General features: G+C 53.3%; 13 protein-coding genes across 13 annotated transcripts; 9 read left to right on the top strand and 4 right to left on the bottom strand.

The window, feature by feature from the left end:
• Positions 1 to 35: 35 nt before the first annotated feature.
• On the top strand, positions 36 to 1,368 carry FIBRA_04954 (uncharacterized protein; the record flags this gene model as incomplete). Its single annotated transcript, XM_012326735.1, has 5 exons — positions 36 to 398; positions 463 to 608; positions 660 to 1,009; positions 1,070 to 1,228; positions 1,289 to 1,368. 5 exons carry the CDS (start codon positions 36 to 38, stop codon positions 1,366 to 1,368), a joined length of 1,098 nt encoding a protein of 365 aa, XP_012182125.1.
• A 520-nt stretch (positions 1,369 to 1,888) lies between these two features.
• Positions 1,889 to 2,278, bottom strand: FIBRA_04953 (uncharacterized protein; the record flags this gene model as incomplete). Its single annotated transcript, XM_012326734.1, has 2 exons — positions 1,889 to 2,059; positions 2,111 to 2,278. 2 exons carry the CDS (start codon positions 2,276 to 2,278, stop codon positions 1,889 to 1,891), a joined length of 339 nt encoding a protein of 112 aa, XP_012182124.1.
• A 551-nt stretch (positions 2,279 to 2,829) lies between these two features.
• On the top strand, positions 2,830 to 4,142 carry FIBRA_04952 (uncharacterized protein; the record flags this gene model as incomplete). The annotated part of the gene is made up of 3 exons (XM_012326733.1): positions 2,830 to 3,310; positions 3,375 to 3,461; positions 3,523 to 4,142. 3 exons carry the CDS (start codon positions 2,830 to 2,832, stop codon positions 4,140 to 4,142), a joined length of 1,188 nt encoding a protein of 395 aa, XP_012182123.1.
• A 1,413-nt stretch (positions 4,143 to 5,555) lies between these two features.
• On the bottom strand, positions 5,556 to 6,194 carry FIBRA_04951 (uncharacterized protein; the record flags this gene model as incomplete). The annotated part of the gene is made up of 3 exons (XM_012326732.1): positions 5,556 to 5,877; positions 5,948 to 5,955; positions 6,021 to 6,194. 3 exons carry the CDS (start codon positions 6,192 to 6,194, stop codon positions 5,556 to 5,558), a joined length of 504 nt encoding a protein of 167 aa, XP_012182122.1.
• A 265-nt stretch (positions 6,195 to 6,459) lies between these two features.
• On the top strand, positions 6,460 to 8,483 carry FIBRA_04950 (uncharacterized protein; the record flags this gene model as incomplete). Its single annotated transcript, XM_012326731.1, has 9 exons — positions 6,460 to 6,541; positions 6,604 to 7,041; positions 7,091 to 7,190; positions 7,255 to 7,400; positions 7,468 to 7,538; positions 7,591 to 7,681; positions 7,735 to 7,859; positions 7,923 to 8,174; positions 8,238 to 8,483. 9 exons carry the CDS (start codon positions 6,460 to 6,462, stop codon positions 8,481 to 8,483), a joined length of 1,551 nt encoding a protein of 516 aa, XP_012182121.1.
• Positions 8,484 to 8,822: 339 nt separating this feature from the next.
• On the top strand, positions 8,823 to 10,029 carry FIBRA_04949 (uncharacterized protein; the record flags this gene model as incomplete). Its single annotated transcript, XM_012326730.1, has 7 exons — positions 8,823 to 8,852; positions 8,918 to 8,954; positions 9,018 to 9,083; positions 9,135 to 9,223; positions 9,297 to 9,662; positions 9,716 to 9,823; positions 9,877 to 10,029. The coding sequence occupies 7 exons, from the start codon at positions 8,823 to 8,825 to the stop codon at positions 10,027 to 10,029; spliced, it is 849 nt and encodes a 282-aa protein (XP_012182120.1).
• A 278-nt stretch (positions 10,030 to 10,307) lies between these two features.
• FIBRA_04948 (uncharacterized protein) lies at positions 10,308 to 11,575 on the bottom strand (the record flags this gene model as incomplete). The annotated part of the gene is made up of 6 exons (XM_012326729.1): positions 10,308 to 10,391; positions 10,444 to 10,586; positions 10,640 to 10,723; positions 10,782 to 10,918; positions 10,966 to 11,048; positions 11,108 to 11,575. 6 exons carry the CDS (start codon positions 11,573 to 11,575, stop codon positions 10,308 to 10,310), a joined length of 999 nt encoding a protein of 332 aa, XP_012182119.1.
• An 87-nt stretch (positions 11,576 to 11,662) lies between these two features.
• On the top strand, positions 11,663 to 12,403 carry FIBRA_04947 (uncharacterized protein; the record flags this gene model as incomplete). The annotated part of the gene is made up of 4 exons (XM_012326728.1): positions 11,663 to 11,967; positions 12,037 to 12,098; positions 12,150 to 12,235; positions 12,311 to 12,403. The coding sequence occupies 4 exons, from the start codon at positions 11,663 to 11,665 to the stop codon at positions 12,401 to 12,403; spliced, it is 546 nt and encodes a 181-aa protein (XP_012182118.1).
• Positions 12,404 to 13,157: 754 nt separating this feature from the next.
• Positions 13,158 to 14,636, top strand: FIBRA_04946 (uncharacterized protein; the record flags this gene model as incomplete). Its single annotated transcript, XM_012326727.1, has 1 exon — positions 13,158 to 14,636. One exon carries the CDS (start codon positions 13,158 to 13,160, stop codon positions 14,634 to 14,636), a length of 1,479 nt encoding a protein of 492 aa, XP_012182117.1.
• A 608-nt stretch (positions 14,637 to 15,244) lies between these two features.
• FIBRA_04945 (uncharacterized protein) lies at positions 15,245 to 17,085 on the bottom strand (the record flags this gene model as incomplete). The annotated part of the gene is made up of 10 exons (XM_012326726.1): positions 15,245 to 15,283; positions 15,342 to 15,461; positions 15,519 to 15,695; positions 15,749 to 15,869; positions 15,927 to 16,078; positions 16,128 to 16,249; positions 16,307 to 16,401; positions 16,456 to 16,654; positions 16,717 to 17,013; positions 17,067 to 17,085. 10 exons carry the CDS (start codon positions 17,083 to 17,085, stop codon positions 15,245 to 15,247), a joined length of 1,341 nt encoding a protein of 446 aa, XP_012182116.1.
• A 214-nt stretch (positions 17,086 to 17,299) lies between these two features.
• FIBRA_04944 (uncharacterized protein) lies at positions 17,300 to 20,167 on the top strand (the record flags this gene model as incomplete). Its single annotated transcript, XM_012326725.1, has 9 exons — positions 17,300 to 17,725; positions 17,791 to 17,939; positions 17,990 to 18,215; positions 18,269 to 18,918; positions 18,995 to 19,242; positions 19,302 to 19,435; positions 19,505 to 19,692; positions 19,803 to 20,062; positions 20,118 to 20,167. 9 exons carry the CDS (start codon positions 17,300 to 17,302, stop codon positions 20,165 to 20,167), a joined length of 2,331 nt encoding a protein of 776 aa, XP_012182115.1.
• Positions 20,168 to 21,516: 1,349 nt separating this feature from the next.
• On the top strand, positions 21,517 to 23,378 carry FIBRA_04943 (uncharacterized protein; the record flags this gene model as incomplete). Its single annotated transcript, XM_012326724.1, has 14 exons — positions 21,517 to 21,559; positions 21,619 to 21,734; positions 21,789 to 21,892; positions 21,949 to 21,976; positions 22,024 to 22,056; positions 22,119 to 22,171; positions 22,229 to 22,407; positions 22,466 to 22,608; positions 22,667 to 22,691; positions 22,753 to 22,765; positions 22,831 to 22,840; positions 22,904 to 22,923; positions 22,983 to 23,186; positions 23,264 to 23,378. The coding sequence occupies 14 exons, from the start codon at positions 21,517 to 21,519 to the stop codon at positions 23,376 to 23,378; spliced, it is 1,086 nt and encodes a 361-aa protein (XP_012182114.1).
• Positions 23,379 to 25,263: 1,885 nt separating this feature from the next.
• FIBRA_04942 (uncharacterized protein) lies at positions 25,264 to 27,097 on the top strand (the record flags this gene model as incomplete). Its single annotated transcript, XM_012326723.1, has 14 exons — positions 25,264 to 25,306; positions 25,357 to 25,472; positions 25,529 to 25,633; positions 25,707 to 25,712; positions 25,762 to 25,794; positions 25,844 to 25,896; positions 25,953 to 26,131; positions 26,186 to 26,328; positions 26,387 to 26,411; positions 26,474 to 26,486; positions 26,550 to 26,559; positions 26,610 to 26,629; positions 26,691 to 26,906; positions 26,983 to 27,097. 14 exons carry the CDS (start codon positions 25,264 to 25,266, stop codon positions 27,095 to 27,097), a joined length of 1,077 nt encoding a protein of 358 aa, XP_012182113.1.
• Positions 27,098 to 27,975: the final 878 nt, after the last annotated feature.

Below are 27,975 nucleotides of genomic sequence, written 5' to 3'. Positions count from 1 at the left end.
CCCCCACGCCGCAGAGGCGGTCGCACACGCGAGCCATGTCCTCCATAACGTTCCCGAACAGCCCAGGGTTCCCGTCTTCTGCCTCCTCGTCGAGCCACGAGATGCGCAGCTACTCGCCCGCATTCGACGGGGCGTCGTTCCAAGTCAACCCGCTCTCGCACCACCCGCCGCGCACACCGCGCCCGTCCGTAGCGTCAATGTCGACCTCTAGTATCTACGGGACGGAGATGTACGGGAGCAGGATGCAGGAGGAGACGATATCAGAGAGTCGAGTGCCTGAGGAGGACACCGAAACTGGGGACGACGAGAGGGTGTCTGCGGAGGCCGAGGACAAGGTTAGGAAGGAGGACATATTGAGAGAACTGTTGAAGACGAGTAATGGACGAGACAAGGCTTTCGTATGTCTGACCTACCCTTTATTTCCCATGCATCTCACGAGACGCGATGTGCGCGGCGCAACAGAAAATCATACAGTATTCACTGCGGATGTACCTCCTCTTTCACTCGGTGGTGTCGGGCTCTGTCCTGCGCAGCAGACCGCGCTCCGCATGGGAGGCGGAACTCGTCAAGCGTTGCGAGTCGACGATCGCGGGCTTCTCGCTCACTCGGTGAGCGGCGCGCTCGCCCTCTTCCTGTGTTGTGCTGACCCACCCGCGCAGAAAATGTCTCATCCTGTTCAACTGGCTCACGCCTCTGACCTCGATATTGGACCAGCACGCGTCCGTGCCGTTCTCCGCAGACTCGTCCTCTACGAATAGACTGCCAGCAGAAAAGCGCAAGGGCAAGCCATTGCTGCACACTTTCCTCCACGCGCCGCCGCCAGTGCTGCTCGAATTGGTCAACGGCCTATCGGACGATGTTTATACGTTTGCCAGGTTGGGGCTCATCGGCAAGCGGCTGGGAGAACGCGCTGGGAGGTTTGCAGACTGGTGTTGGTTTGCTGGCACGCTTGTGAACCTGGTGGAAAACACTGTAGAGAGAAGTGTGATTCTCACGCAGCAGCACGAAGGTCAGAAACCTCATTATGATTTGATATGCGAATTCCTTGTCTGATGGGCTGGACTCACAGTGGAATCACGGCTCTACGCGGAGTCGATGGGGGGCGCAACGGCCAAATCAAACCCAGCGGCTTCGAAGGTGGACGAAACGGAGCTTGGAAGATTGCAGAGACAAGATTACTGGATACAGGTGACACGACTGAAATTACTGATGGATCTCATCTTCGTCTGTGAGTGTCTTGCGCTCAATGTCTGAGATTTGTACGTGTGCAGATGATGTACGTGCGCAGCCTACAACGTCTTCAATCTCAAACGCGCCAAAAGCCAGATTCAGACGTTCGCCGGCCTGGCAGCAGCAGCTCTCAGGTGACGTATTCGCACTCCACAATTGTGTGTGCGACAATATAGCTGAATCGATTGGTACAGCACTGCGAAGCTCTATGATCGTCACAAGACAGCATTGGTGAAAGGCATGCACCGATGACCTTTCCGCGCGCCGTGCGCCATACGGCCTATACCCTATTCTTACTTTCGCTGCTGCTATCTCACATGCTTGGACAGTGATTAATCAGAGACTACCAATAATATCAGAGGTTAATTTTGGAAATGTGCTTGGATATCAGCTGGGGACGATGCGCGAGTGCGGGCGTGCGAGGCATGCTGCCTTTAGTGAGTGATCGGGCACCTCGATGCGGCTGAGCATGTCAACATTGTACAGGGGTGCATGCTACAACACGGGGCGCTATCGGAATCATGTCGGTGTCACAGACAGATTTGGGCACGGAAAATGGTGAGCACTGCCAACGCATCCAGGGCGGTTGGAGACCTTGCTCGATACAGTCAGAGTGACGGCTGGAGCGGGGGGGTTGACCGACCGATCGTGCAGGATGTCACCACAGCCGCCAGCGCGACTTGGCCTCGCTTGAGGGCGATGTAATCAGGGCACGACCCGCCTGGGCGTTGCGGAGAGCGTCCACCTCCGCCTCGAGCTGTGTGACGCGCTCCAAGGCCTCTTCCAAATATTTTTCGTGAGACATGCTTGATTGGGCAAGGCGCAGGCCCTGTAAAAGGGGGTGAGCATACGTTGGTTTCGGAAGGTCGGGACGCCTTACGAGATAAACAGCTGAGCCCAGGAGGGCGACTGGAATCATGCCCGGAACAAGGTCGGAGTAAAAGTGAACATGGCGAGGGCCAGCGCTGTGCGAGTTATGACGGGGACGAGGGTGGAGAGTGCGCAGAGGGCGGACAGGACGCAGGCGTTGGAGGAGAGATGTGGCCATCGGTGCGATCGCGCCGTCGCGGTGCGGAGAAAGAGGATGCGACCGTCACGAGCAAAAATCACGCTAGAGACAGAGGCACGTGTGCCGTGGCCCTGAACGCGAGTGGCTAGAGCCAGGGCGCGTGACAGCGTGACGCGGCGTCGCCACCCTGACTTGGCGCCACCGACCCCGTCGCCGTCGAGGACATTGCGCGCACCGAGTCGTCGCTGCCACAGTCGCTGTGCCCGTCTGCAGCGTGTGTGCCTCGCTGCCTGGCTTGGCCTCGCTTTAGAGAGATAGGAAGAAAAGCAGAGGCGGATAGTCGGCGGGACTCTGAGGCTGCAGTCACCGATATTTGTTTAGCCGGCGCAGCAGATGCGGTTTGACGCCACCAGGCGCCCAGAGAGGCACTCTGTCCCCGTGGGAAGACAGCCAGCCCGCACCATCCTTTAACTTATTTCGATCCGCACACTCTTTCTTCAGGCCTTTCGTCTCAACCCGCCGTTCGTCGACTTGGGTCTTCTCCACCCATCTCGCCCGACGTTCGCCCTTTCCAATTGGACTGGTATCCAATGGACCATCCCCATTCCCATCAAGCCCGCTCACAACATCCCCGCGCCCTCGCTCTCTTATCGGGACAGCAACCGTCGACCAACCCCGCGCGCACATCCCAGCAACAATCCGCTATGGACGAGAAACTCGACGAGAAGGCCTTGATTGAGGCGTCAGCGCGTCGCGGACTCGGTCACCACCGTGACCCATCTGCTCCATGTCCCTGCACGCTTTCGCACTTCCCCTCGCCTTCAATATCGCGCTGCTCCCTCTCCTCACATCCCACTGTTCTCTCTCCGGCGCGACCATCTCCCTCCTTCGCCGGTTCCGCATCACCGCGTGCCATCTCCAGCTGGACTGCACCTACCCCCGCTTACACCCGCCCGCGCGGCCTTCGGATAGCTAATCTGCTAAAGCCTTGGATTCCCATCATCTTGTACGCAATCACAAGCCTCGGCTTCCTCGCTGCCATCAGCTTTTGGAAGCTTGAGGTTTTCCGAGGTAGGCCGCTCGCGACCGCATAATACGCCCCAACACGAGTTTTGATTTGTTTCACTCTCTGCAGGTTTAGATGCACTGTCTCACTGGCTGCAGTCCGACGCCTACGTTGGCTATGCTGTGATATTCATTCTCATCTTCATCACTACATTCCGTAAGTTCTGGTCTGATATATCCACCCGCGTCTCTTTTTGATCCATGGTCCTGTCACACAGCCCCAGTCCCTCTGTATTCCACACTCGTTATCCTATCTGGCTACACCTTTGGTGCTTGGACTGGCGCTATAATTTCCTACCTGGCTTCTTTGGTCGGCGCACTCACTGTATTCCTACTCTCTCGGGCCTTCTTCCGCAGCCAGATTCAGCGCTGGCTCGCATGTACCGTGACGATCAAGCGGGTGGTCAGGGCGATCGAGAAGCGACCCAAGCTTCTCTTCCTCATCCGTCTTGCGCCCTACCCATACAACGTTATGAACTGCCTCCTTGCGGCGTCGTCGAGTCTGACCTTCCGGACGTACACGCTCTGCACCGCGCTCTCGCTCTTCAAGCTCATCATTCACACTAGCATTGGGAGCTCGATCCACTCATTTGCGGAGTACCACGTGAAACCGTCTGGGTCGGCAGAGGAGAATTCGCTGAGCTTCTACTCGACCGTCATTGGCATTGCGCTCTGCTTGGCCATCTTTGTTTATATCTCGTACATCACGCGCAGAGCAGTGAACGACGAGCTGATGGACGAGGACGGCAGTAGCGAAGAGCGGGTGGCGTTCCTCGCCGGTGATTCCGACGATTTGGAAGCGCAGATGCATGAAGTGAGACCAGTGCCAGGGAGCTGATAGGTTTCTTGTTGACATTGATTCTTTGGACTGATGAAGTTGAGACTTATTTTACACTGGGCCGTTCGTTCCTATACGGGCAGCGGAGTCGGACTCATTAATACCTGTAGGCGTGCGCGTGCGCATAAGGACGTTTTTCTGTACGTAGACGCTTTTTTGTACGTATAAAGTAGCTCCTTCGTCGTTCACCTGTGTATGCTGTCGCCAGGGCCTCCTGCCTGTGGCGGTGATGCACCTTCTCTCCCTTTAAGCTTGTGCCACCTTTTGCTGACCGACGCGTTCGTGCGCTTGCTTGTATATTCGCCCTTCGTGTAGATATCATTTGTTGTAGTATACTAGGGTCGTGGCCTATCAACTCTGTCATTATCGCGCCTTTTGGTGTGGAGCAAGAATGCCGTTTGTGCTATCAGACAATTCGAGTGGCATGCATGACATGACTGGGGTCGAGCGAAAAACCTCCGGATGGCGATTCCTCGCATAACTGATCAAGGCGCCTGACATGGTCGAGAAATGCCGATAACAGAATGCCGGAAGAGTCCAATCAGAATGTGCTAGCATGCTCGGACCTTGGGCGCACGCAGCGGGTTGCGCACGTTCACGCATTCAATATTCACAGACAGGGACGATGTGTGCATGGTCTTGCCTGCGATGAGTCGACGATAATCAGCGACGGTGCGCAGACAGGCCTTACGCGATTTGGGCCATCTGCACACGGGGTCCTCGCCCTCTCGCCCAGACGCTGCAGGAGCCGAGCACTCTGACAGCGAGCAATGCATGCTACCCGAGGCGTGCATATTGCGCCCAGCACAGACGCACGCGTGGATGCAGCGGCTATCGGGGGAGGACAATCAGAATGTGCGTGAAGAAGTATGGGGAAACGGACCCCGATACACGCAACCAGCAGACATGCCTCTAGACTCGGAATGGAGTACGTTCTTGGAGACCCTTACGAGAGCGATAACGCCGTGATCTTACTCGGTTGCTGCCACAGTTTGATACCGCCAAAAGACGAATCCCGGCAGTCGCAATAGCAGTAGGCTTGCTAACCAAGGCTGGCGCGTCCGCCGGCGGAGTCGCCCCGCTCATATGATGACGAAAATTTGACGACAAAAAATCAGAATGTTCCCAGAGACCACAGCAATCGTAGCCCGACCAGCGAGGTCCTGAAGGCTAAATAACGCGCCCGACCTTGTCATGGCAGCCCGTCGAGGTGTGGCGTCGACGCTCTGCTCCTTGTCGAGGGTAAGAAAAATTGCGCAGACTTCTGAGACGGAGGATATTGTGCAAACTGCAATGCGAGAGTGACAATTTGGCGAGCGCTGCCTCGAGAAACGCCACTCAAGCTTTACACAGCATAATTGAGATAAAGACACCGCAGAGGCATGCCTTCTCCATGCAAGCCAGTGACAGGCCTTACTTGTTGTCTGAATGCCCGAGCGATTTGCCCGGCTGGATGTGGTCGCGGACGCGTTGTTTCTGCTCGCGAACCGAATCAAAATGCTGGAGAGACCTCGAAGACCACGACGTCATGCGCACCAGCACTTTGAGCTCTGGAAAGCCGCCCTCCACTTTCCTGTCCCAGACTAGGAGGGGTGGTTGGCCGTCCAGGAATAGCCAGACACGGAATCGGCCTCCCGTTTCCTCTGCATTGAGAGGGAGAATGGATATCGCCTTGAGCGTCGGGGTGGGAAAGGTCAGGAAGAGCTCGGTTGAGACCCAGCTTGCGCGATGCAGCCTGGTGACGCAGCGTCAGCGGCGGGTGTCCCCGCCGGGGAGATGTGGCCAAGTATGTGCTATGTTCTCACCAGCGGCACTGCGACAGACATCGTGATGAGCTTCCATTACGGCGAGACATGGGGAATGGATCCTGTGACGTACCCTGTCGCAGAATTCAATGGTGATGCTGGGCGACGGTAAGGGCGTCGGGGGCACAAAGGTTGAGGGATCTAGCTTGGGATCATAGGGGCTCGTCGCCGATTGTGCGGGCTGCTCCTGATGTTGTGCGACGAGGATGTCCGTGGTACATTCCACACACGTTCCCTGGTCTGCCATGCTGTACTGCGAAGTTGCGCAGATATGTCCGAAATGGAAGGAGCGCAATGTTTACAACACTCGACCTTGCGCCCGGGCCATCGCGGAAGCAGTACTAAGTAAGTACTAGACTCGGACGATCGTGCTCGATCGACTCCGTCACGGGACCGGCGGGAACACGCGCCTACCGCGTTTGTGTACGCGTTGTTGACGGTGGCCACCAGCCGCCTGAGAGTGACTTTGCCACTGCTCGTCCACCTTTTGACATTTTCACCTTGCTAACATCATGAACGGCGAACTCGACTTCAACATGGCATCGTCCTCTGATCCCACATCCGCGAATGCTCCAGTCATGTGGCCTGTGCACAGTATGTATGCTCGCACCACTGCTCTCGAGTAACGTATTAACTGATCTTATTTGAACGGCTAGTCGAAGTGCGAGTGTCGCCAACCGCTACCTCGCGATTTGATACCATACGCAACGCAGTGCACACATTCCTTACCTCCTCTCTATCATACATCTACCTGCCATCCACGATCCAAGGCTGGGAAGACGCTCCGCTCCTTGCCTCTTCCGTCGCCTGCATTTCCGCTTCAGAGTCGTCCTGTCCCTCTCCCTCTATTCCCATAGAACAAGCCTCACTCCAAATACATGTGTACCAGCCATCCGACGCCGATGCGTTCGAGGAGCTCGCAAGCGGGGGCGGTCGAGGCGACGGCGAGGAAATCATGGCCGCGAGTGTGTGCGAGCTGCCCAGCCTGGCATGGGAGGGGCTCTGGGAAAGCTTGATCTATTCAGATGATATCAAGTCAAAGTTGCTCGACTATATATATGCTACCGTGGTCTTCAGTGACGCGGACGTTGACTGTGAGCCTTCGAGCTTCATCCATTCGCTAGTGAATCTAACTACAAGTAGTCAACGTCGTTTCGTGGAATCGCGTCGTCTTGTTGCATGGTCCCCCTGGGACCGGGAAGACGTCACTTTGTCGTGCCCTTGCTCAAAAGCTGTCCATCAGGTTGTCTCATAGGCTAGTGCTAGCGCACTCCTACTACGGGTGATTTTTGATGTCTCATCCACAGATATGCGCATTCGCGTTTGCTGGAGATCAACTCGCATTCGTTGTTCTCTCGCTGGTTCTCAGAGTCCGGGAAGCTCGTTCAGCGATTATTCAGCAGCGTCATGGATATGACTGAAGACGAGGAGACGTTCGTGGTCGTGCTCATCGGTGAGCCATGACGTCGTTCATCCTATTCGCTGATTTTTAACGTCGTGGCCGTTTCATGCCTCAATAGATGAGGTTGAATCTCTGACTGCGGCTCGAGCAGGAGCTATGGCAGGGACAGAACCTTCCGATGCTCTCCGTGTATGAATTCAGTTTACACCAGTTGAGGAAGACTAATGCAGTTTCTCTCCAGGTCGTGAATGCGCTACTCACACAGCTAGATAAATTGAAACATAAAAAGAACGTTCTTGTCATGGCCACAAGTAACCTTGCTAAAGCTATTGGTGAGCTGCACGCCGTCACCGACTGATGCTAATTCTCAATAAGAATGATACAGACTCGGCATTTGTGGACCGTGCGGACATCGTGCAATATGTCGATCTTCCTCCCCGAGAAGCTGTTTATGAGATTCTCCGGACGTGCCTAGCCGAGCTCATCAAGAAAGGAATTGTATCTGACGTTGTGCGTGATTCCTGCATGCCGTCTCTACCGACCACCCTCTCATCCTCTGTATTTATTATCTAGGACGTGCCAAGCTTGGCACAAGCTCAGTTATATGAAAGAACATCTGGCTTTCCACAAACTGCTTCACTAGCAGCCGCTCTCCCTGTAGCATCGGTCGGATCTCGGCCACGTACCCAAAACAGCATTCTTCCGACTTCTCAGCAGTCTGAGATACCCCTCGGAGCAGCTATTTCGCTCGCCGCCGGAGATGATTCACGAGAACGTTCAAAGAGAGTCGCAATGAGATTACTTGCGCTATCCGAAAACTGCCGAGTAAGTATTGTACTGATTGTACTTTCTCCCAAGACTCACTCCAGGATGTTCCTTGCAAACTAGATCCAGGGCATGTCGGGTCGTTCGCTTAGACGTTTGCCAGTGCTTGCCCACGCACGATATATCGGGGTGCTTCCGATGTTCACTCAGTCGAGACCATCTCCACAGGCCAACGGCATCTCGAAGGCAAAGAAGAAAGGATTGACGACCAATGGCACAACTGCCGCCACGCAAGTGGAGACATGGCTGGATGCTATGGATCGCGTTATCGCGACGCATGCGACAGAAAGGGACAGGTTGGATCAGTGAACATTCTTCCCCGACTTGCATCTGGGTGTCGCTTCGTCTTTTCCGAGTTGCCTGCCCTGACATTGCTCTCTATACCATTGTAGCATTACTTGAGCATTTTGTAAGCAATCATGTATGAGATAGACACCAGCATACAATGTGTTGTAGCTCTATAAAAACCGTGATTTCGACTCACACATGCATGCGTATGGTGATCATGCACAGTGACTGCGTCGGGCGAGCCTCGCGGGCGCTTCTGCGCGCTCTTGCTCACTGCCCGTCGCCGACTACCTCATTACTCTAAGCCCTGCAACGTAGTCCCATACCCACCGCCTCAACTCTTTCAAGTGAAAAAGCACAATGGCGTATGTATCCATAGAGTCCGACGACGTAAGTGTTTTCATTCACCATGCGCTGTCGGAGCCTCATGGTATTGATGGCAGTCTTCCTCCTAGCGAATGGAAGAGGGCCCGGAGGGCCTCCAGTTCCAATGTGCGTCGCACAACCACTTGCTTGGTTTCACTTGGTGTTGAACAAGAGACATTTTGGACGTAGCTTTCCTTGATTCCGACCCTCGAGCACCCAACGCTGGCGGGAACGCAGGGGTCAATGCGGGACGAGGTAGGTATTGAACGCTCATGCTCAAGTCTACCGCATGATATACATGTATAGGATATGTCCAAGACCGAAGCAGCCCAGGAAGCCATGGATTCTGGTCATTCGAATATTTCCAGCCCTACTTCGACGTCGACACTAAAACCGTACGGACAATTCCACTATTTCATCCACACAAGGTTAAAATGAAAGCCTGATTGTTTCGCTTGCACACATCAGGTCTTCCGACGCTGTTATATGACCATGTTCCCGCCCTCCGCCACCTCTTACCTCTCCACACACCTCTCGCCCGGTGCCGACCTCTACGGGCCATTTTGGACGCTCACTACGCTCATATTCTCGCTATTTGTCTGCTCGTCCCTCGCGTCCGCCATAGCGTCGTGGCTATCGAATCCAGATGCCGCTGCCATCATAGCGTACGACTTCGGCCTGATATTCACGGCGGTGGGCCTCGTGTACTCGTACGGCCTCGCGGTGCCGATATTGCTGTGGTTCGCGCTGAGGTACCTCGGCGTAGGCGAGTGGAGTGTGATCGAAGCCGTCGCTTTGTGGGGATATGGCCAGTTTGTGTGGATTCCGGTCTCGGTGAGTACAATGATGAGACGCGGTGTATAGCGACTCATGCTTCGTCGAAATAGGTCTTGTGCGTCATTCCAATTCCCCTCGCGCGTTGGATTCTGGTTGGCGTTGCGTTCCTTCTCTCGGGGTATTTCCTTGTCGCAAACGTGTATCCAGTGCTTGCATCGGTGCGTGCCAGCGACTGCCTCTTCCTGGGATGTTTGAGCTCACGACCTTTTAGGCTGACGCAAAACCTGTTCGGTTGATCATCATTCTTCTGGTGCTTCTGCACGCCGGCATTGCGCTCAGCTTCAAGATTCTGTTCTTCAGCTACTATGCGGTCAGGGAGATTGGAGTGCCTGATCCGATCACAGCACCTCCTGTTACTTTATAATGGATATCTATGTTCGCACCACATTATATTTCACCTGTCTCATACTATGAAACGGCTGAACCGCCCGTCAACTCCAAGTCAGTAGCCAGTGAATTGAATCATCATCTCCTCCCAGTTAGGCTGAGACTGATTGAAATAGCATATCGACTGCAGGCGATCAGAGTAAGCCCAGTTTGAATGAGTATAGGGTCAAAACCGAGCCGGAAAGTTGGACGACTGCATTTTGCGTAAAGAATGTTGGCAAAGTCTACCACGAGAATATTAGATCCAGCCCTAAGTTAGAAACGGAAGCGAAGCCGTAGGAAGTATGCTATGCCGGCGCAAATGCCACCAATATGGCCAGCTGTGTCTGTTCCGGTTCGCTGTAGTCGAACTATGAGTCAAGATGATAGAACTGACCAGATAAATACTAACTTTATCCGTAACTGCGCTGAAGCCATCCCATAGAATGATGCCTGTCACCAATGCCCATGCCGGTACAGGAACAACGGCAAACAAATACAACTTTGCGCGAGGGGCTACGCATGCGAAGAACGACACTATTGCGAATAGTGCGCCTGCGGATAAAACGCTTAATATCTGCGACACCTAAACTGAGGAGGCAACGCACCGCTTGCACCATACGAACTGTAGTTGTTGTGATGTTTAATAGTCTTGTGCCAGAAGACACTCGCAACACTCGCAAAAAGCCCACCTTGAGGGAGGCAAATTTAATTGAAGAATTATAACTTTGCATAACGTACTGTACGCACCACTGAGATACAAAGCCAAGAAGCTCGCATTCCCCAGCATCGGTAGAACGGCTGGTGCCATAAAGTAGTAGGTCAGTGCGTTGAACAATAAATGAGAGGAATCCTCATGTGATATGCAGCTAGTCAAGAGCGTCCATCTATTGCGAGATGAGAATAGAACGTGTAATGAATTCAGGATACTCACATCCGCCCTGAACTTATGTTATGTGCGCTCACGGTAAAGTTCTCAATCATCCACCTATAGAAGCCTGGATCACCCGCACTTCTCTGCTCGCCGTTTTGATCAGTAGTTCTTACAGACCGTGAAATGCACTACCGGTACTCACATACTTAATGGAAGCTAAGTGCCACATAACAAACACGACCCCGTTCAGAGCCAAAACACCCCACATAATAGCTTCAGGAGGAGTTGAATCCAGCTTTCGACGGAAGGTCTGCCATAAGGATTGCAGTCGCCGCGGTGGAGGTGGACCGCCTAACGAGGGGCGCGAGGAGCTAGCAGTCACTTGTGAAGGCCTAAAAGAGCGATGGGTAGCCTGCCATACTCTACTCGACACAATTTGGAGAACAGAGGACAGTCGGGTCTGGGACTGCGAGGTCGTGTGATGCACCGCCGTCAGAGATGTCGCTTGCCGAAAGCATGGAAGTCGCAGTGATTGGGTAGGTTGTGCAACCAATATGGTGGATAGGTAGAGCTTCGAGAAGCCAGAGGTCCCCGCAGCAGGCCGCTGTGGTAGTGACCGCAGGCACTGTGCGACAGTCCGAGCGATGAAGACGGGGCTGGTGAAGGACATCCTCAGGCCGAGGTGGCTGAGACTGCTGAAATCTGATCGGACCACGACGGACAGTGGGCTCGAATTCACCCACGATCGTTGCTTGCCATGTCTCACCACCTGTACCTGCTTTCGCCCTCAGACACTCCGTTGTACAGTCTCACGCATTATTCGTCGAAGCCGGCACAAGCAACGGTGACTTCGCCTCTGGCATCAAATCTTCCGAGCTGGTCGACTTCCGCCTTTGCCGGAACTCTGACTGCCTTATCTGGTGCTACGAGCGCGACCCAGCCGCACCATGTGCAGGGAGGGACAGTGCGGGTCGGAGGGGGGCAGGACAGGCATGTCATACAAATGATCGCCAACGCTAGTTTGGATGTTATTGAGGAGGTTGTACGGAAGGAGAATGCAATGTTGGTATCCACCATCAACCCTAGCCGTGTCCATCAAACTGCAACCGACTGATGATTCACGACGAACAGGTATCTGAAGTCTGTGGACAAGTTCAATGAATGGACGGTTTCTGCGTTTGTTACACCAGGAAGTACGGTGCAATCCGTTGCATGATGCTGATAACTTATGGCGACTCGTACAGATATGAAGTTCGTGTTGCTGCATGAGGCGCGCAACGACGATGGGATCAAGGCTTTCTTCAACGATGTCTGGGAGCTATATGTCAAGGTCAGTGTTGCCGTTTCATCCTGCGGTGTTCGGAGGTCGATGCTACTCACGCGCGCCCGTCGCCATCACGGACAGACGATGCTCAACCCGTTCCACACCGCCCATACTCCCATCCGAAGTCCAGTATTTGATTCGAGGGTCAGGGCCAGTGCAAAAAAGTACCTTTAAGCCAGCTGGGCCAGACTTGTGTTCAAGCGTTTGCCGCCGAGTGGCTGACGCTCCGCGGAAGCGTTGTCCTACGCATTGCCTACGTATAAGGCGAAGATTGACCATACAGGATGATTTGCTGTTGTTCGAGGGGCTGTACAAAAGTATAAACCGACAGCCTGGAGCTACACATAGGCTGTACTTGGAATAATAGTAGAGATATTGCGTGTATGTAGTTGTGTCGTTCCGGAGGGGGACCGGGAGGGGGTGTCTAGGGTCCTTGCCAGGCGATGGCTATACTGAACGGTCGTGTTTTGATCTTTGTCCTCTCTTTCTCTCTTACTTGTCTCTCGGTGGCCCTTTTCTCCTCTGTCTCGGTCTTCCTCTCTCTCTGTCTTCACCTTAGGATATATACTGTCTATCGTCTTCTATACTCGCGAAAATTTCAGCTTTTCCCAGTCAGCTTCTCTAATCGCCCACTCGGCACTTCACTTCGCGGATATCCTCTGCAAGCTTTACCATCGCCCCGACAACGCCTTGCCAACAAGAGAGAGAAATATTGACTTCCTATTCTGCATCCTGATTGTCGGTCAACTTCGAATCTGACTTATCAGGTAAATTTAACTTTCGGTGCTTCTAGGTTTATTGCAACCTGTTTCACCACTCCCTACTGACCTTTCCGTCTTGTAGCTGTATTCTTCCACCATTCCTTCCCCATCAGTTGCGCCACACCGGTGATTTTCGAGCCTTAACCACCACTATACCTCTGCTCCCGATGGCTACTACACCTGCCCCCAACCCCCGCGCTTCCCTCCTTGCTGGTCTTCGCACGGGCGGTGTTCGTTCGGCTTCTGGCCCTACCGGCAATGTGCCTCACACTGCTGCACCTGCAGGCGCATTCAATATCCCACGCATCGTCTCTACTCCACACAATGAGATGCTCTACATTCAAGAGGAAGAAGCAGACGAGCTTCCCGGCATGGCACATAATTTGTACATTAGGAACAACACCACCCACCTCCAGCATCCCATGACCGCTGCTGTAGATGGCGCTGCCAACAGGTTTGCCCAGCAACAAGCATTCGGCACGAACGTGGGTGGGGGCTATCCGATGACGCCTGCTGAGGCTCAGAGTCAACTTCAAAATCTGCAACTACGGATGATGCAGATGGAAATTGCTAGGCTTCAGGCGCGTATTTCTTCATCGCTCATGAGTTTTTCTGTAACTGATATGTACGCTATACAGACCATTCAAGCCCAGCAATACCAAGCCGAGCTCGTTGCTCAGGCTCAGCGCCAAAGGCAGCAACAACAACAACAGCCCGCGAGGCGCAGTAGTGTTGGGTTTGTTCCTCCAGCCACCGCAGGCCCTGCTCACACATCGTTCGACCTACGTGTCGCCGCTGCGAATGCGCAGACACGTCGCGTCAACCAGGCCGATCAGCTGCGAGCCAAGCTTGGTGTCGACGATCAAGCTCACCTGCCGATGACCGCGGCCATTGGTGGCAAATTTGGGAGTCGCATGGTTTCCACGCGCTATGACTCAGATGAAGATGACTTTGCTCCTTCCAGTGCAAAGCCTCCATCTACTCCTAACCACACAACTGTCATTAGTGGTGGCACCTCATTAGGCTATCCTTCATCTAATAACGTCAATGGTGCTGCACCTTCCAAATCCGATGCAGCAGTGTCTTGGAGGCGTAGTGCAGTCAATCACTCGGTTCTAGGCGGTAATCGTGCAGCATCTTCCCCCTTGGTCAGAATAACGCCGCCACCGGGCGAACCAGTCTCTCCTACCTCTGGTCCGGGGTCTGCCAAGGCCAGGCCTCTTCCCCTCCAGCTGAGCGCGGCAGCTTCCAAACCCATGTCTGCCACTGTTGCTGTAGACGACTCTGATGGCACATGTGTAGATGATTCCTCATCGGTTTCATCCAGATCCAATTCGGCCCCCAGCACCCCCGATAGCGATTCCACTCGTGATGATCCCAGGCTTTCTCCACGTGAAGAAGCAGTGAAGAAGCTATATGAGGGGCTTGGGATTGGTCGTGCCATCCCTACCATTACCGTTGCTGAGCCGCAGGATGCCCCCGTGGTCGTGCAGAGAAGTCACCCGACTCGTCAGCCCCGTGGCCCGCCGTCAAACAACGATGAACTGCTTCCAAAGAATTTCGCTACCCGAAGCAGGAGGAAGGCTATCGGAGCCCTTGAAGCCCTCATGGACGCTCGTGAGAGGCGCGATGTCGAGGTATTCTGAAACGCGCTATTTGCTTGCGCAACGACGAGAATGTACGATATTATTGTTGGCGAATCATCCACTTTCCTTTCAATATCGTTGTCGATAGGTCAAACGATCCCTGACTTAGTCCATATTATATACGCGTCTGCTGAAGCGAACACTTAGTGCTCGTGCAGATACACCGTATCTCCCCTCCCTTCATCATTTGATTCCTTCTCTTATTTCTTCCCACCTCTGCCACATTCTCTTCTTTTACTTCTCAACTAAGGGCATGACAGCGGTGGATACGGACGAGAAATGGCTCACTGCATGCTGATGTATCGGGACAACGCAGGGAAGCGGCGCTTCCCCGGGTCGAGAAATTCCATATCGCTGGGACATTCGCATTCATGGAGGTAGTTACATCGTGCTCGGGAATTTCACGTTGCGCATACTCCTGTACATCTGTTGAACAACGCAGTCGTCTCTTACCTCTTCCTGGTGAATGTACCAAAGTTGTAATGCTCTTGGCTGGGTCTGATAAAACCTGTACAAACGATGTTCGTTCAGTTGCAAGGGAGTTCGTAGCAATCACTCAACCTACTATGCTGGCCAGCCAGATCTTTTTGAGGCACGATGCACGTGTATTACTTGCATCGTTGCCCAACGATCGGTCTTCCATGTTCCTATTGGTTCACTTCGTCGAAAACGAGACAAAAATGCAATGACAAGATGTGCACCAACCTGCCACTCCTCCCTACTGATCCACAACTGGTGGAAGGTGCCCAGACTAGCAAGTATGGATCCGCCCAGCCATCCACCATAGCGACGCTCGGTAGGGTTTCCTGGCGAATGGATCTTCACCTGATTGCGTGGTCGGTGAGTAAGGTCATAGGCTGAACAACGTGAAAAAGCGCATACATGAGGGAAATTTCTCGACAACTCGTTCTGCAGACGTTCGCCAAGGCCTGAGAAGAGGCTTCCTCCCCCTGTGAGTACAACATTACCCATGAGGACTTGCCGGATCTCTGGATCGCAAGCACCAAGAGAGGTGGTGATCAGGGCAGGGATATTTTTAGGGAGATTGGGATTAGATGCCTGTCGCGCATATTGATGAGTTTTTCGCATGGGTGATTATATATGGCACTCACCATTAGTTGGTGGGAGTGTGTAAAGAACAACTCGCCAACCGAGTATCTTTCGGAGGCGCTGAAGTAATTGTTATATCCAGTTGGAAATTCGTAATGTCTTGCTCCCTTTTGATTTGCGGCTCTACAACCCACACGCAATATGAGGTGGGAAACAAGGAGTGATGGATGAACGACTTACTGCTCATTCCAACCTTGGTCCAAAACGCCCGCGACGCTTTGAATCCACTCATCGACTTCCCGCGCTTCATACCACGCCTTCCAACTATCTGTCGTGCCTGCTATCCTGTCCTGTCGCAATTCAAATTTGGCCGCCACTGCCGCATCTACTGGCTGAGTGGAGTCATGTCGTATGTCACGAATGATGCACACAGCAACGTACTTGTTTGTTTGCAATGAGCTGATGTGGGAACAGTTGGATTCCCGGTCGTCTGTTAGTCGGGGACGTCAATAAATGTCGCGCGTGCGCGTGAACGAGCTGCGGCAGAGCGGAATGCGCAAGACCTGGTGGATAATACATAATTTGAATGACATGAATTGCTCCAAGTATGTAATTCATACCTCGCCGCAGCACAAATCCATCAATGACGGGGGTCACGCTAGCGGTCGAGTGCCCGATGTCAACAACGTACGCAGAGCCCTTGCCCGCGGCGAAGCTGACATCTGATCTGTGAGACATACGACAGAGTTCGGTAGCATTGTCAGCTTACGCATTGAGGACGCTTGTATTCGATATGTAAAACGCAGGAACGTTGAATTGTTCGAACATAATCTCCGCCATACGTTCTCTATTGGCGGGGGTATTCCACGCGGGCTCGGTTACGAGGATCGGATGCTCGGATGGATTGCATCGCATGACATCTTCTAACGCGTGTGTAAGCAATGAATGTATCGGATCGAAATCCTGTACTGGTGGCAGCGTTCTAAGTCAATACTCGCGAAATCAGATGCGACTCTTATGATAAACTCACTCAGGCCATTCTCGACTGGGTTATCGATCTGCATCCCCTCCCGCCACATAGAAGGTCCGTTCTGACCAAGGAAGAGCTTGATTTTCTTCTGTGAGGAAGGAATACTTGTAGCTTCGCCTTCAGCGGTACTCTCTTCGTTCATAGTCACGTCTCCATCCGCAGGAACGGACACCGCTTCATCTGGAAGTTCTGTGTATCCATATGCAGTCGGGATTATTGCTTTGGGTGTATCATCCCCCGCATACCCCGCGCGTATTGAGGACGTCCCGATGTCGATCACGAGTGCAGAAACTTCGTCTGTGCAGCACGACGCGTCAGGAAAACAGCGCAAAGCGATTTCATGCGCTCACCTCCTCCGTAATTGACCATCTAGATAGTTTAGCACAGAAATAATAGAAATAAGTTGAAGTGGTCGTCGGAATGGCAGGCCGAGCGCGTCGAGTTCGCTTTGCTGCTTGCAGCCGCCCGATTCGATCTGTTCACGTCCACGTGGTTAACCAAGTTACGATTTTTAGCATTCTTTAGCTGAAGGAAGTGGACCCCTTGGTATAACTTATCACACTTCTCTGGACTGCTATGCGAAATGGCTGCTACAGAGCTGAAGAAAAAGGCCCAGAAACGAAAGATATCAGAGGAGGAAACTGAGGTGCCTTCCGCTTTTCCTCTTGACGTCGGCCTGGACATGCGGAGTGAGGATGAGGCGGACGAGCAGGAAGCGGATGACGACGACGACGGTCAAACAGATGAGTTTCCTGTCCTTGATCCCGGGAGCGACAGTGAGGAAGATGATGAGGTGGGTGAAAACGCGGAAGAAAGCGAAGCAACCGATGAAGACGAAGTGGAGAGCGACGACGAAGACGAAGAGGATGAATCGGAAATCTCCACAGACGACGACGAGCTACACATCTTTCCAAAACCTAAAACTATTGTCTCAGATATAACGGGGCAACCAAAACGTGTATACCCAGAGATTGAACCAGACTACGACTCGGATTCCTCCACGGAAGACGTACGAATTCAATTCGTCTGATTTGTATGTCCTGGCATTGAATTAGGTCTCCGTCCGCATTGCAGACACCCAACCGTGTAGGGAACATACCGATGCATTGGTACGACGATCTGCCCCATGTAGGCTACGATATTGATGGCAAGAAGGTATTGCGACCCGCTCGAGGTGACGAGCTAGATAAATTCCTTGAGACGGTTGAGGATCCAACATCCTGGTACGCATCATTACACCTCTCCTCTGTCTGATAGCTCATGGTGTATTTAGGACAACCGCTTTTGACAAAAAGGCGCAAATGAACAAGCCGCTGACCGCTGAGGAACTAGATCTGATTCGGCGGTTGCAAGAAAATGAGGTTCCGGATGCCGACTATGATCCCTATGAGCCAACAATAGAATGGTTCACCGGCAAGGGCAAGGAGGAAGTCATGCCTCTTTCTGCCGCTCCAGAACCCAAGCGGAGATGGGTACCCAGCAAATGGGAGAAACAAAAAGTAGACAATTATCATAGTCTCTTTTCCGCTTGCGCTCACGTCAAGTGGGACAGGTCATGAAGATCGTTCGTGCTATTCGTCAAGGTCGAATCGTACCCAATAAGCCCAAAACGACCGCATCCCAACTACAATTTTACTCTGTATGGAACGAAGAACCTTCCGCGCATCCTGCGCCCCTTCCCGCGCCCAAGCCTCGTCTTCCTACCAATGCGGAGTCTTATAACCCGCCAGAAGAATACTTGCCTACTGAAGAAGAGCGCAAGCAGTGGGAAGAGACCGACAAGGAGGATCGTGAGCGCGACTTCTTACCACAAAAGTATAAGGCCCTGCGTCTCGTCCCAGCATACGACCAGTTCATACAGGAGCGCTTCAGCCGGCAGCTTGATTTGTACCTTGCTCCACGAGTGCAGAGAGTCAAGCTACAAATTGATCCCAGCAGCCTTATTCCGAAACTGCCGAGTCCCAGCAGTCTCAAGCCATTCCCCATTTATAAAGCACTCCAAGTGCTACATAACGGTTACCGGGTAAGGTCGACAAGCGTCAGTCCAGATGGTGCATGGGTCGTCACAGGAGATGAGAGCGGCGCAGTGAGGTTATGGGAAGTGATGGTTGGAAAAGAGGTCAAGAGGTGGAAGTTCCCAACGAAAATCGGCGCCGTTGAATGGTGTCCACGCACTGATGTCAGCTTTTTCGTTGTCGGCCTGTACGTCCCCTCTTCACTGGTCTCGCTTCCGTCCGGTGACCGTAACGAGACCTGACCTGATGGCTCTCATATGCAGCGAGGAACACTTGCATTTCCTGATTCCACCAAATCTTTCTACCGCTATTCTCGCCGCTACCCAAGCTTTGTTGTCACCAGCCACCCTCCCCCCTCAACCCACGACACCATCGCTGGTGAAATGGGTTTCACAGACGGCGGCAGCGTCTTCGGTTGATTCGCCAATCCTGACGCTGAATCTTCCGCCTTCCTCAGGCGTCACAAAACAAATCACCTGGCATCGAAAGGGTGACTACCTGTCCTCTGTTTGTAAGTCGCCGCGAGCCTGATCGTGGTGAGACATATGGTACTAATGTCGACTGCCTTAGCCGGTAGCGAGAGTCAGGGAGCGGTCTGGATCCATCAGCTATCGCGTAGACATTCCCAAGCACCATTCCGGAAAGTGAAAGGCTCCATACAATTGGTCCTATTCCACCCGACAAAGCCGCATTTCTTCGTGGCGGTATGTATCTTCCTCTGCCATAATGATTGATCTTCTTCATTGATGAGCTGATTGGATCTCGCAAAATAGACGCAGCGCTACGTGCGGCTGTATAACCTCGCGGAACAGAAGCTGTTGAAGACGCTCATACCAGGTATCAGATGGATATCGTCGATGGACGTGCATCCTTCGGGCGACCACCTCATTGTGGGTGGATACGACCGCAAGTTGTGCTGGTTTGACCTGGAGCTAAGTGAGAAACCATACAAAATTCTCCGGTAAGCCACAAGGGACTCCTCGCATTTGCCGCATCACCCTGTTTCACTCGTCCCCTCACAACATCATGCGCTGTGTCGGCTCAATTTTACTGATTTGACTCGGTCGTTAGGTACCACACACGGGCGCTTCGGTCGCTGCACTTCCACCCGACGTATCCATTGTTTGCTTCATGCTCAGATGACGGCTCCGTCCAGATCTTCCATGCGAGGGTGTACAACGATCTCATGACGAACCCACTGATTGTTCCTCTCAAGATCCTGCGCGGTCACCAAGTGAAGGACGGGCTAGGCGTCTTGCAAGTGAAATGGTGCCCGCGCCAGCCATGGCTGATTAGTGCGGGTGCTGACGGCGAGGTGGCTGTATGGTGTAGTTAGTAGGTTAGTCTGTTCTGTAGGTGCTGGTGAGACGGCAAATTTACATCCAGGCGCAAATACAGAGTTGCCGTCGCGCTCGGAGGCCTCGAACATGATGTGATTAGACGCCTCTGTGCGGGCGTGATGGCGGGGAGTGCTCGCCTCCAGCAAGAGATCTTCCGTCTGGGTACTGAATACTATCGTGCCTGGTACCGTTATGCGGTCGATTGTCAGCTAAACTGTCAACCCCAAACGCATCAGCGACGGTTGGGCGGGTGCGCAAACCTCGGAGAGCGTCCACATATGGATTGGGGATGACGTTGGGGTAGGATGGATCTAAGATCTTTTCGCCATTGAGCGTATCAATGTGTACGTGACAGTGCAACGGGATCAGGGTGATGGGCTGAATACTGCATAGCATATTGAATTGCTCTGATGGGAAACAACAAGTTCGTCTGATAGTGAGCACGGCGCGGCAGCCTGAGAACGAGGGTCCTTGGGCGGCAAGCGATTGGGAGCTGGTCGTGACGGTATAACCACTATCAATCGCGGGCGATGGTGGATTTCTGATAGGTTACATGTTAAAGTGAAACCTGGCCATGGGCACTTCAACCGGACCGTTGCTTTGCCAGTCTAGAGCGCACGCCCCCGGGTTGCTGGCGCATCCCCCTGAGGGTTTGGAGTGTTTCTGGGCATCCGTTGGCTACGTGGAAGCAATACCATTACTAGTGGCTGGGCTAGTGTCTCGATATGTGGCCCCTCGACTCGAGTGCGGGGAGTGCCGCGCGCGAGGCTGAGTCTCCGGGATTTGGCGGGCGGACATCAGCTTGCCCTGATCGCAATCTCGTCTCTCGTCTGCTCTGGAACGGCAGCTGCATGCAAAGGACGACGATTCAAGCCAGTCTCGACGAGGCTCACGACCACAGAGACGTCCGTCTGAGGTCTCATTTGTGCTGGCATGCGACAGACGCGGTCGTGTGAGCCCAGACGCGGGCGAATCGGGGTCGACGGAAGGAGTTACGCGGTTGCCTGCTCTGGCTCGGGGCCCAACTGAAACCCGCCCTTTCTTGATCTGAGGCTTGTAAGTATACGAGGCGGGGCAGCGCAGCCAGCGGACACGCCGTGGCCCATTCCTGCAAGGATCCGTTGTCGCGAGCGAGCTCGTCGCTGTCTGTCACCGTCGCGCGCAACGGTGGACAGCTGGGGTGGACCAAGCCCGGCTAGCAGCAGACTCGGTGCGAGGGCCGCGCACACGGCTCAAACACTCGAGACAAAGATGCCGCGAACGCCAATCTTGCCCAAGATCCCCGTAGATTCGACCGCGCACACGTGCTGGCCTCCCTCGCTACCATGCTGCCGGCAGTCGGTCATCCTGCACGCACTTAAATGCGACCGTCGACCCGTCGGGGCACATCGCTCCCCTGCCCTCCGTTGTCCTGAGTCCTGTCTATCCCCAACTCAGACGTCACTATGGTCGATTGGTCGTCCCCCGCGGAGATAGCGTATGACTCTAGTCGGTGGCGTTTCTCTCTCTCTCCCCTCTTGTCTGTGTTTTCTGACATGCGTCCGCAGCTGTGTACACTAGACTCATGTTCGTTCTTTTTGGTGTATATATATGGGAGATCGTCGTCACCTTCGGGTTTGAGTGGTCACTTATTACCGGCAAGCGTCGATTTACATGGCCATTGGTGAGTTCCGTTGTTCGATCATCGTAGCGCGTTGCATTGATGGGCATCCTTCAGAGTGCGTCTGCTTACTCGAACGCGCCTACGCATGCTGATCACCTATTTGCACCAGTCTTCTACTTCCTATGTCGATATTGCTTGCTAGGAGCATTGGTCGGCCTGTGAGTTCGACTTGTTCTTCCGAGAGAAGCGGCTGAACATACTCGTCCTTGTGCAGAATTGTATCGCTTACCGTTACCACGGTGGTATGCATCTTTGCTCATCTGAATTGCGCCATCTAACACTTCTCCAGGTCAACTGTCAATCATTATACACATTCAACTCAGTAAGCTTGCCTCTGCGTACAGTTATTTTTGGATACTGATCTAGGTCTGTATCGGTCTTTAGTGGGCAGGTAACATGGCCATCGTGTGCGCGTCGACGTGTCTAATGCTGCGAACGTATGTCCTACCTGCGAGAGTAACTGCGATATATTGAATGACAATCAATACAAATAGGATCGCCATTTGGGAGCGGAAGCTCAAAGTTGTCATTCCCCTCTGCATCTTCTCCCTTGCACACTGGGTGGTACTCTGGCGTGGGGCGTTCACTCTGACAGCCGTGTATTCGACGCAAGAACAGGCGTGTGTCTTGACATCGAACAATCACGTTTATCTGAACGTCGAGTTCCTCATCAGTATGCCGTCGTACTCTCCGCGCGACGCCCGGATATACTGACCATTGGACTATCGCAGCGATGGCGTTCGATTTCGTCACCCTTGTTTTCACATTGGTCGCCCTCATCCCCAAAAAGTCTCGGTCAGATCTTTGGACGCTCTTGTTCAGGGACGGTCTGGTCTATTTCATCGTCGCATTCTGCTTCAATGCTCTTCCTGCGGTATGTCTGCGAGATCGGAATGCAAATCTCTATATTGATTGTGTTGATCTGTCTTCAGATTTTGAACATCCTGAATCTGAATGGTGAGTCCGACCTCCATGATCTTTTCTTTTGTTCGTGTCGCTCACGCCCTTCCTCCCCCAGTCATGATGAACGTGTGAGTGCGGCCCCAATGCGCTTGGCGCTATAAAACTGACCACATTCTCGCCTGTCTGCATTCAGCATCGCTGCCGTAAGCGTTACCGTACTGTCCTGATTGATTGCCGTTAAGCTTATCGTTGTACCTGGCTTACAGGTTCCTGCTGCCGTCATCTCGTCAGTAGCAGCCCATCTACGCCTATCTCGGGTCGATTGCTGACGGTGTTTGTGATCAGGGCCATGGCTGCATGTCGCGCCGTTGTCCGCTTGCACGAGTACAGGAGCGGAGGCGTTTATGTTGACAGCTCGGCCATGGGACAAGGCAGCTCGTCTAACGGTCCCGGTGCGCGCCGCCCCACGGTAGCGAGGCGGAGATCGCTGGCATTTGCGCGTCCAGAGGTTCTCGTGACAACGGATCAGTTCGTGATGCAGGACTTTGGGTGCGTGCGGGCTTGTCGGCTTCGGTTTTACAGTTTAAGAGTCGAAACTGACGCAATGGGTCCGTTGGGCCTTGCAGCGCAGCAGGTGATGGTACGAAAGCGAACAAGGTAGACTTGAAGCGTGAGGACAGCTTAGAGGACAAGTACGGCAACGGCGACCGGAAGGCCTATGACGTTGCACATGTGGTCTAACTGCAGGCGGGAGGACTGAACTTGCCCCAGATATATAGAAGTAATTTACCCCAAAATCAATAATACCCAGCCACCATATTGGTGCAATGTCGCTCGCTCTACGAGTGCATGCCGTGTGTTGACAGACATCTTCCTTCGATCGGTGAGTGCTCTTTCGTTCTCAAGACCGTAGCGCGCGTTGTGCATGTAGACTTCGCGTTCTCATTAAGGTCAGTTCTCGCATGCCTACCGCATAGTTGACCGCCCTTCGAGGTGGTACATTCGAGCGTGGATAACCTATTTTGTGCTGACGTCTGCGCACAAATCGTGGTAAGTTGATATACTTGACAATGTGCGCTGCGATCCCCACAAGGTGTCAAGAACTACTCAACAATCGACATCTCTTTTGGGAGTAGCCTCGCACAAAGGTCTACGGGCTAACATGAAGGCCCCAGGCTGTGTGTGAAATTACGGCGTTTCTCGGGAGGAAATGCGACCACGTACGTCCGTCTTAGGAAACGACGACTCCGTTTCCTTGTTCGTAAGTTGGCTCGTTGCGTTGTCAGCATTTGTCATGTTTTGGCGTTGCGAGGCTCAGATCAGCTTTACTTACCATTGTGCAGTAGCTGCCTGGGTGCGACAGCGACTGTTTTAGATCGGTAGGAATCCATGTTTTGTTTAGCTGCAGTTGTGAAATCGCTGAGGTTCGTGAAAGATGGAATAGCCTGCTGGCGCAGTGAGAAACCATGGCAACGTGGGGATGATGCGTTTTGATTCAATAAATGCTCCAGGTGGGTGGCGATCTCGTGGACGGTCATCTGCCAGCGCTGTACTTTTGGGCGTCGAAGGGGCGCAAGTCGCTCCCGCACTAAATTCGAGGAAATTCTGGTGGTAGTTATGTGGCCCAGCGTCGGCGACAGATTGGTCACACTACGTCACGGAAAGACCACTCGTGTATGCCTCCGTGTGATCAGAGTGAGCCGCGTGTGGGTGCTTCCATTGCATGGACCAGCGGTGTACTAGTCAAGGGTCGCAGGCGCTCGTACGCAACACGCACTGCATGCGGCCATCGCTCTCTTTTCTGGCGCGTCCTTATTTGAGTTTGGCTGTCAGTTCAGCATTTGTAGTACTACTGCTGACCTGCCAGGGAGCTGGTCAACGACAGCGCAGCGAAATGATTTTTTCGGCCGAGTGTCACGGCAGGCGCCACCGCGAGTGCGACTTGAGTGATCCGACACGGGCGCGGGCGGCGGCTATTTCCCGCTGATCTATCCTCCTCCTCCTCCTCCTCCGCTGTGTTCAAGTTCGTGCAGCTTTCGAGTCAGCTTCAACTCCAGGGCGATGTCGCTCTAGTCTCATGCCCTTCGAGACGAGGGCATCGGTCAGGCGTCGGTCCCGCAAGTCTCTGCACTGTAAAGTTGAGACGCCTCGGCAACCCAATCGCGCGTTGATCTCGGAGGATGATTCGGTGTGGTCAGCTCCTCTTACAACTTAAACGAGACCGCAGCGCCAGGCCTGTTGACGCTGTGGCCTGCCCCCCTTGTTTTCTCTTCGGCCCGTCTCTGCCTTCTATGAGCATACGCAGCGATATTTCATACCGAGATGTACCTTGCTGAGAGGAATCTGAGTGGTTTTTTGGGTGGAAGGCTGTCGGTCGGTTGCTTGAGTGAAACGCGGCAGCAACACCCGAGCTGGAGTAATTTCCGAGAGACATACCGCGCCACCCGGCTGCAACGACTGCAACGTAAACCAGGATAAGGTTCTGTCGTCAGGGATTTCTCGCCGTACACGTGCAGTCCACTGAATTCGCCGCCCGTTTTAATATCCCCTCGCCACAATGGGCTCAGTCTCCCCCCCTCTCCCCCCTCCCGACTGACTCTCCGTCTCCAGCCCCGCCGTGGCCACGATGGTCAACTGGCAGTCGACCTTGGAGATCGCCCATGATTCCGGTCAGTCTCCTTCCCTCTTCTCTCCTACGCACCTTCACCCCCATCCGCAGATGTGTACAGCAAACTAGTCTTCGCTCTTTTTGGTGTCTATGTCTGGGAGGTGTTTGAAACATCCGATTTCGAATGGTCCCTTATTACCCGGAGGCGCAAATTCACCTGGCCTTTGGTGAGTTCAATCCAGCCTCATTCATCGATATCCACGTGCACTAACTTGCTCTATAGTGTGAGTACACCCGTCTGAAATCGCGACTTTCATTCAGGATGACCTACGGCAACAGCTTTTTTCTTTCTTTGCAGATACTCGCTGTTTGGCTCCATGATTGGCCTGTGAGTCCAACTCGGTCTTGTCACCGATGAACTTCTCTAAGCCTTCTCCAGTATCATTGCTTTGAATGTCCAGAGCCCAGTACGTCCTGCGGGTGCCCGATAGAGAGCTCTGTTGACAGTCTAAACAGATCAACTGCCAAGCATTATATACCTTCAGTTCGGTACGCTCTTCACGAACACGTCTCGGTCTTTGGCTCATCCTAATTTCAGTGGGCGGGAAACATGGCAGTCATGTGCGCTTCGACGTCCTTGATGCTTAGAACGTACACCTCGTTTTCCTCGTCTCAACGCGCGGATGCTGATTTGCACGTGTCACCAGGATCGTCATTTGGAACCGCAATCTCAAGGTTGTCGTGCCGCTAGGTTTTCTGTCCCTCGCTCAGTGGATCTTGCTCTGGCGCGGTGCGTTTACCTTTACGGCCGTGTACTCTGAGGCCACGAAGTCGTGTTCCTTGGAAAAAACCAGCCATGTTTGGCTCAATATAGTCTTCTTTATGAGTACGTCTCACACTTGTCGCTGTCGGGACTCTGGCTGAGGCAGTACCGTGACAGCGATGGTATTCGACCTCGTGATCCTTGTTTTTACGCTCGTTGCGCTTCTGCCCCAGAGGGATCGCTCGGGCCTTTGGGGTCTGCTTTCCACGGATGGGCTCGTGTTCTTCATCATCGCGTTCTGTTTCAATGCCTTACCCGCGGTACGTGCTGATCGATGAGACAACCGGCATGTGATGTTGACTCCTGCATGGTCGTCAGATATTGAACGTGCTCAATCTCAACAGTGAGTCTGCGTGCACTGGTACGAGGAAGTGCTTTTTATTGACATCGTTGAACTCGCGATAGCTGTGATGAATGTGTGAGTGCTGTTTACACCTGAGATATCAGAATGCTTACCCGACTTTCGTCGGTCGTCTGACAGTATTGCAACTGTGAGTGCTGTGCGCTCTCGATGAGTTTATCTTCTCACGTACTATTCTAGATACCGGCGGCTACTTTCTCGTGCGTATCAATGTGTTCTACCTCCTCTGGGCAGCAGGATGCTCAGTCGCTTGATTGGCAGAGTCATCGCGGCATGTCGATCCGTCATGCGTCTGCAGCAATGCAAGAACTCGGATGTCTACGTACACAGTTCGTCGAAAGTCGGCCCCGTCAGCCCAGTCAGTGGTACCCCGCGACACTTCCCCAACATGGGGGGCGGTAGAGGACGTCGGTCGATGAACTTTGCACGCCCAGAGGTACATGTCACGACGGACCACTTTGTGATGGAAGATTTTGCGTGCGTTGCCTCTCAGTTGGGTGCTCATTACCTGATGTTGACTGCGCTTCTGGCTCTGCATGGCTTCTGTTTGCAGGTCATCACCGCCATCTGCCGATAGTGACGCGACCAAGCTGCAGCTCCAGCGTGCGGATAGCAATGAGGACAAGTACAGTGACGATGACATCAAAGGTTACACCACCGCAGTCTAATCATACAAGCAGAAGATCATGATACCACACCATGTTTGCCACAATCGATGCCTCCTAATAGTGTAGATAAGTAGCGTACCGCACTCATAATACCTGCGTAGATGCCTGATCTCGGTGCCGGCTCGATATATACCAGCATCCGTCGCTAGTATAATGGTACGGAAATGTTATCGAAACGACTACAATGTGACGGTTATCCATCGGGTGTTGGGATCTATTCCTGTACTGATTCACGGTGTATCTGAAGAAGCAGGGTTGGCTGGGCCAACTGATCTATATGTATTCATTGAGCATCAACTCCCTGGTGTGGATCTAAGCATGAGCTTTTGTATGGCTAACCATTGCTGAAATCAAACCCATCAAAACAGCACAGGTAGCCTTTTGGGTATAGTACAATATGCTCATGCAAAATTCATCTTAACGAAGTGATACCAGACGTCAATAGAATACAGTGAAGCAAGACCTAAGTCAACCAACGCACAACACATCCACAGGCCCCATTCACCGTCTGCGATGCGACCGTCCCGCTTTACGTCTGGCTGCGATGCCTCCCTGCCGATTTATGCCCTTCGTGGCAGGCCGCGGTGTCATGCCTTTAGACAGCCGCCATTGCTCTCGGCGTGAGTCGCGCGGACCGTGGGTCGATATGCGTTTTGAGGATTGTGTAGAGGAGTCTGCCGTGCCGGAGTCGAGTTCCATGGCGTCTGTTGTAATAATAAAAAAATCGAGAAAAGGGGGACGTCGTGGAAACGGTTTGTGGTTTATGTGGTGCAAATGGATAGTGGTGTGGGTGAATAAGAGATGCGTGAGCTGATGCGGTACAGACGCGTTGTGGGGTACGAACCTGGCCCGTCTGCCGGGTCCTCTTCCATATGCGC

This window comes from Fibroporia radiculosa (genome assembly GCF_000313525.1).
Source record: "Fibroporia radiculosa TFFH 294 genomic supercontigs, scaffold3720, whole genome shotgun sequence".
NCBI classification, from domain to species: Eukaryota; Fungi; Basidiomycota; class Agaricomycetes; order Polyporales; family Fibroporiaceae; genus Fibroporia; species Fibroporia radiculosa.
This window is presented reverse-complemented; position numbering and strand designations above follow the sequence as displayed.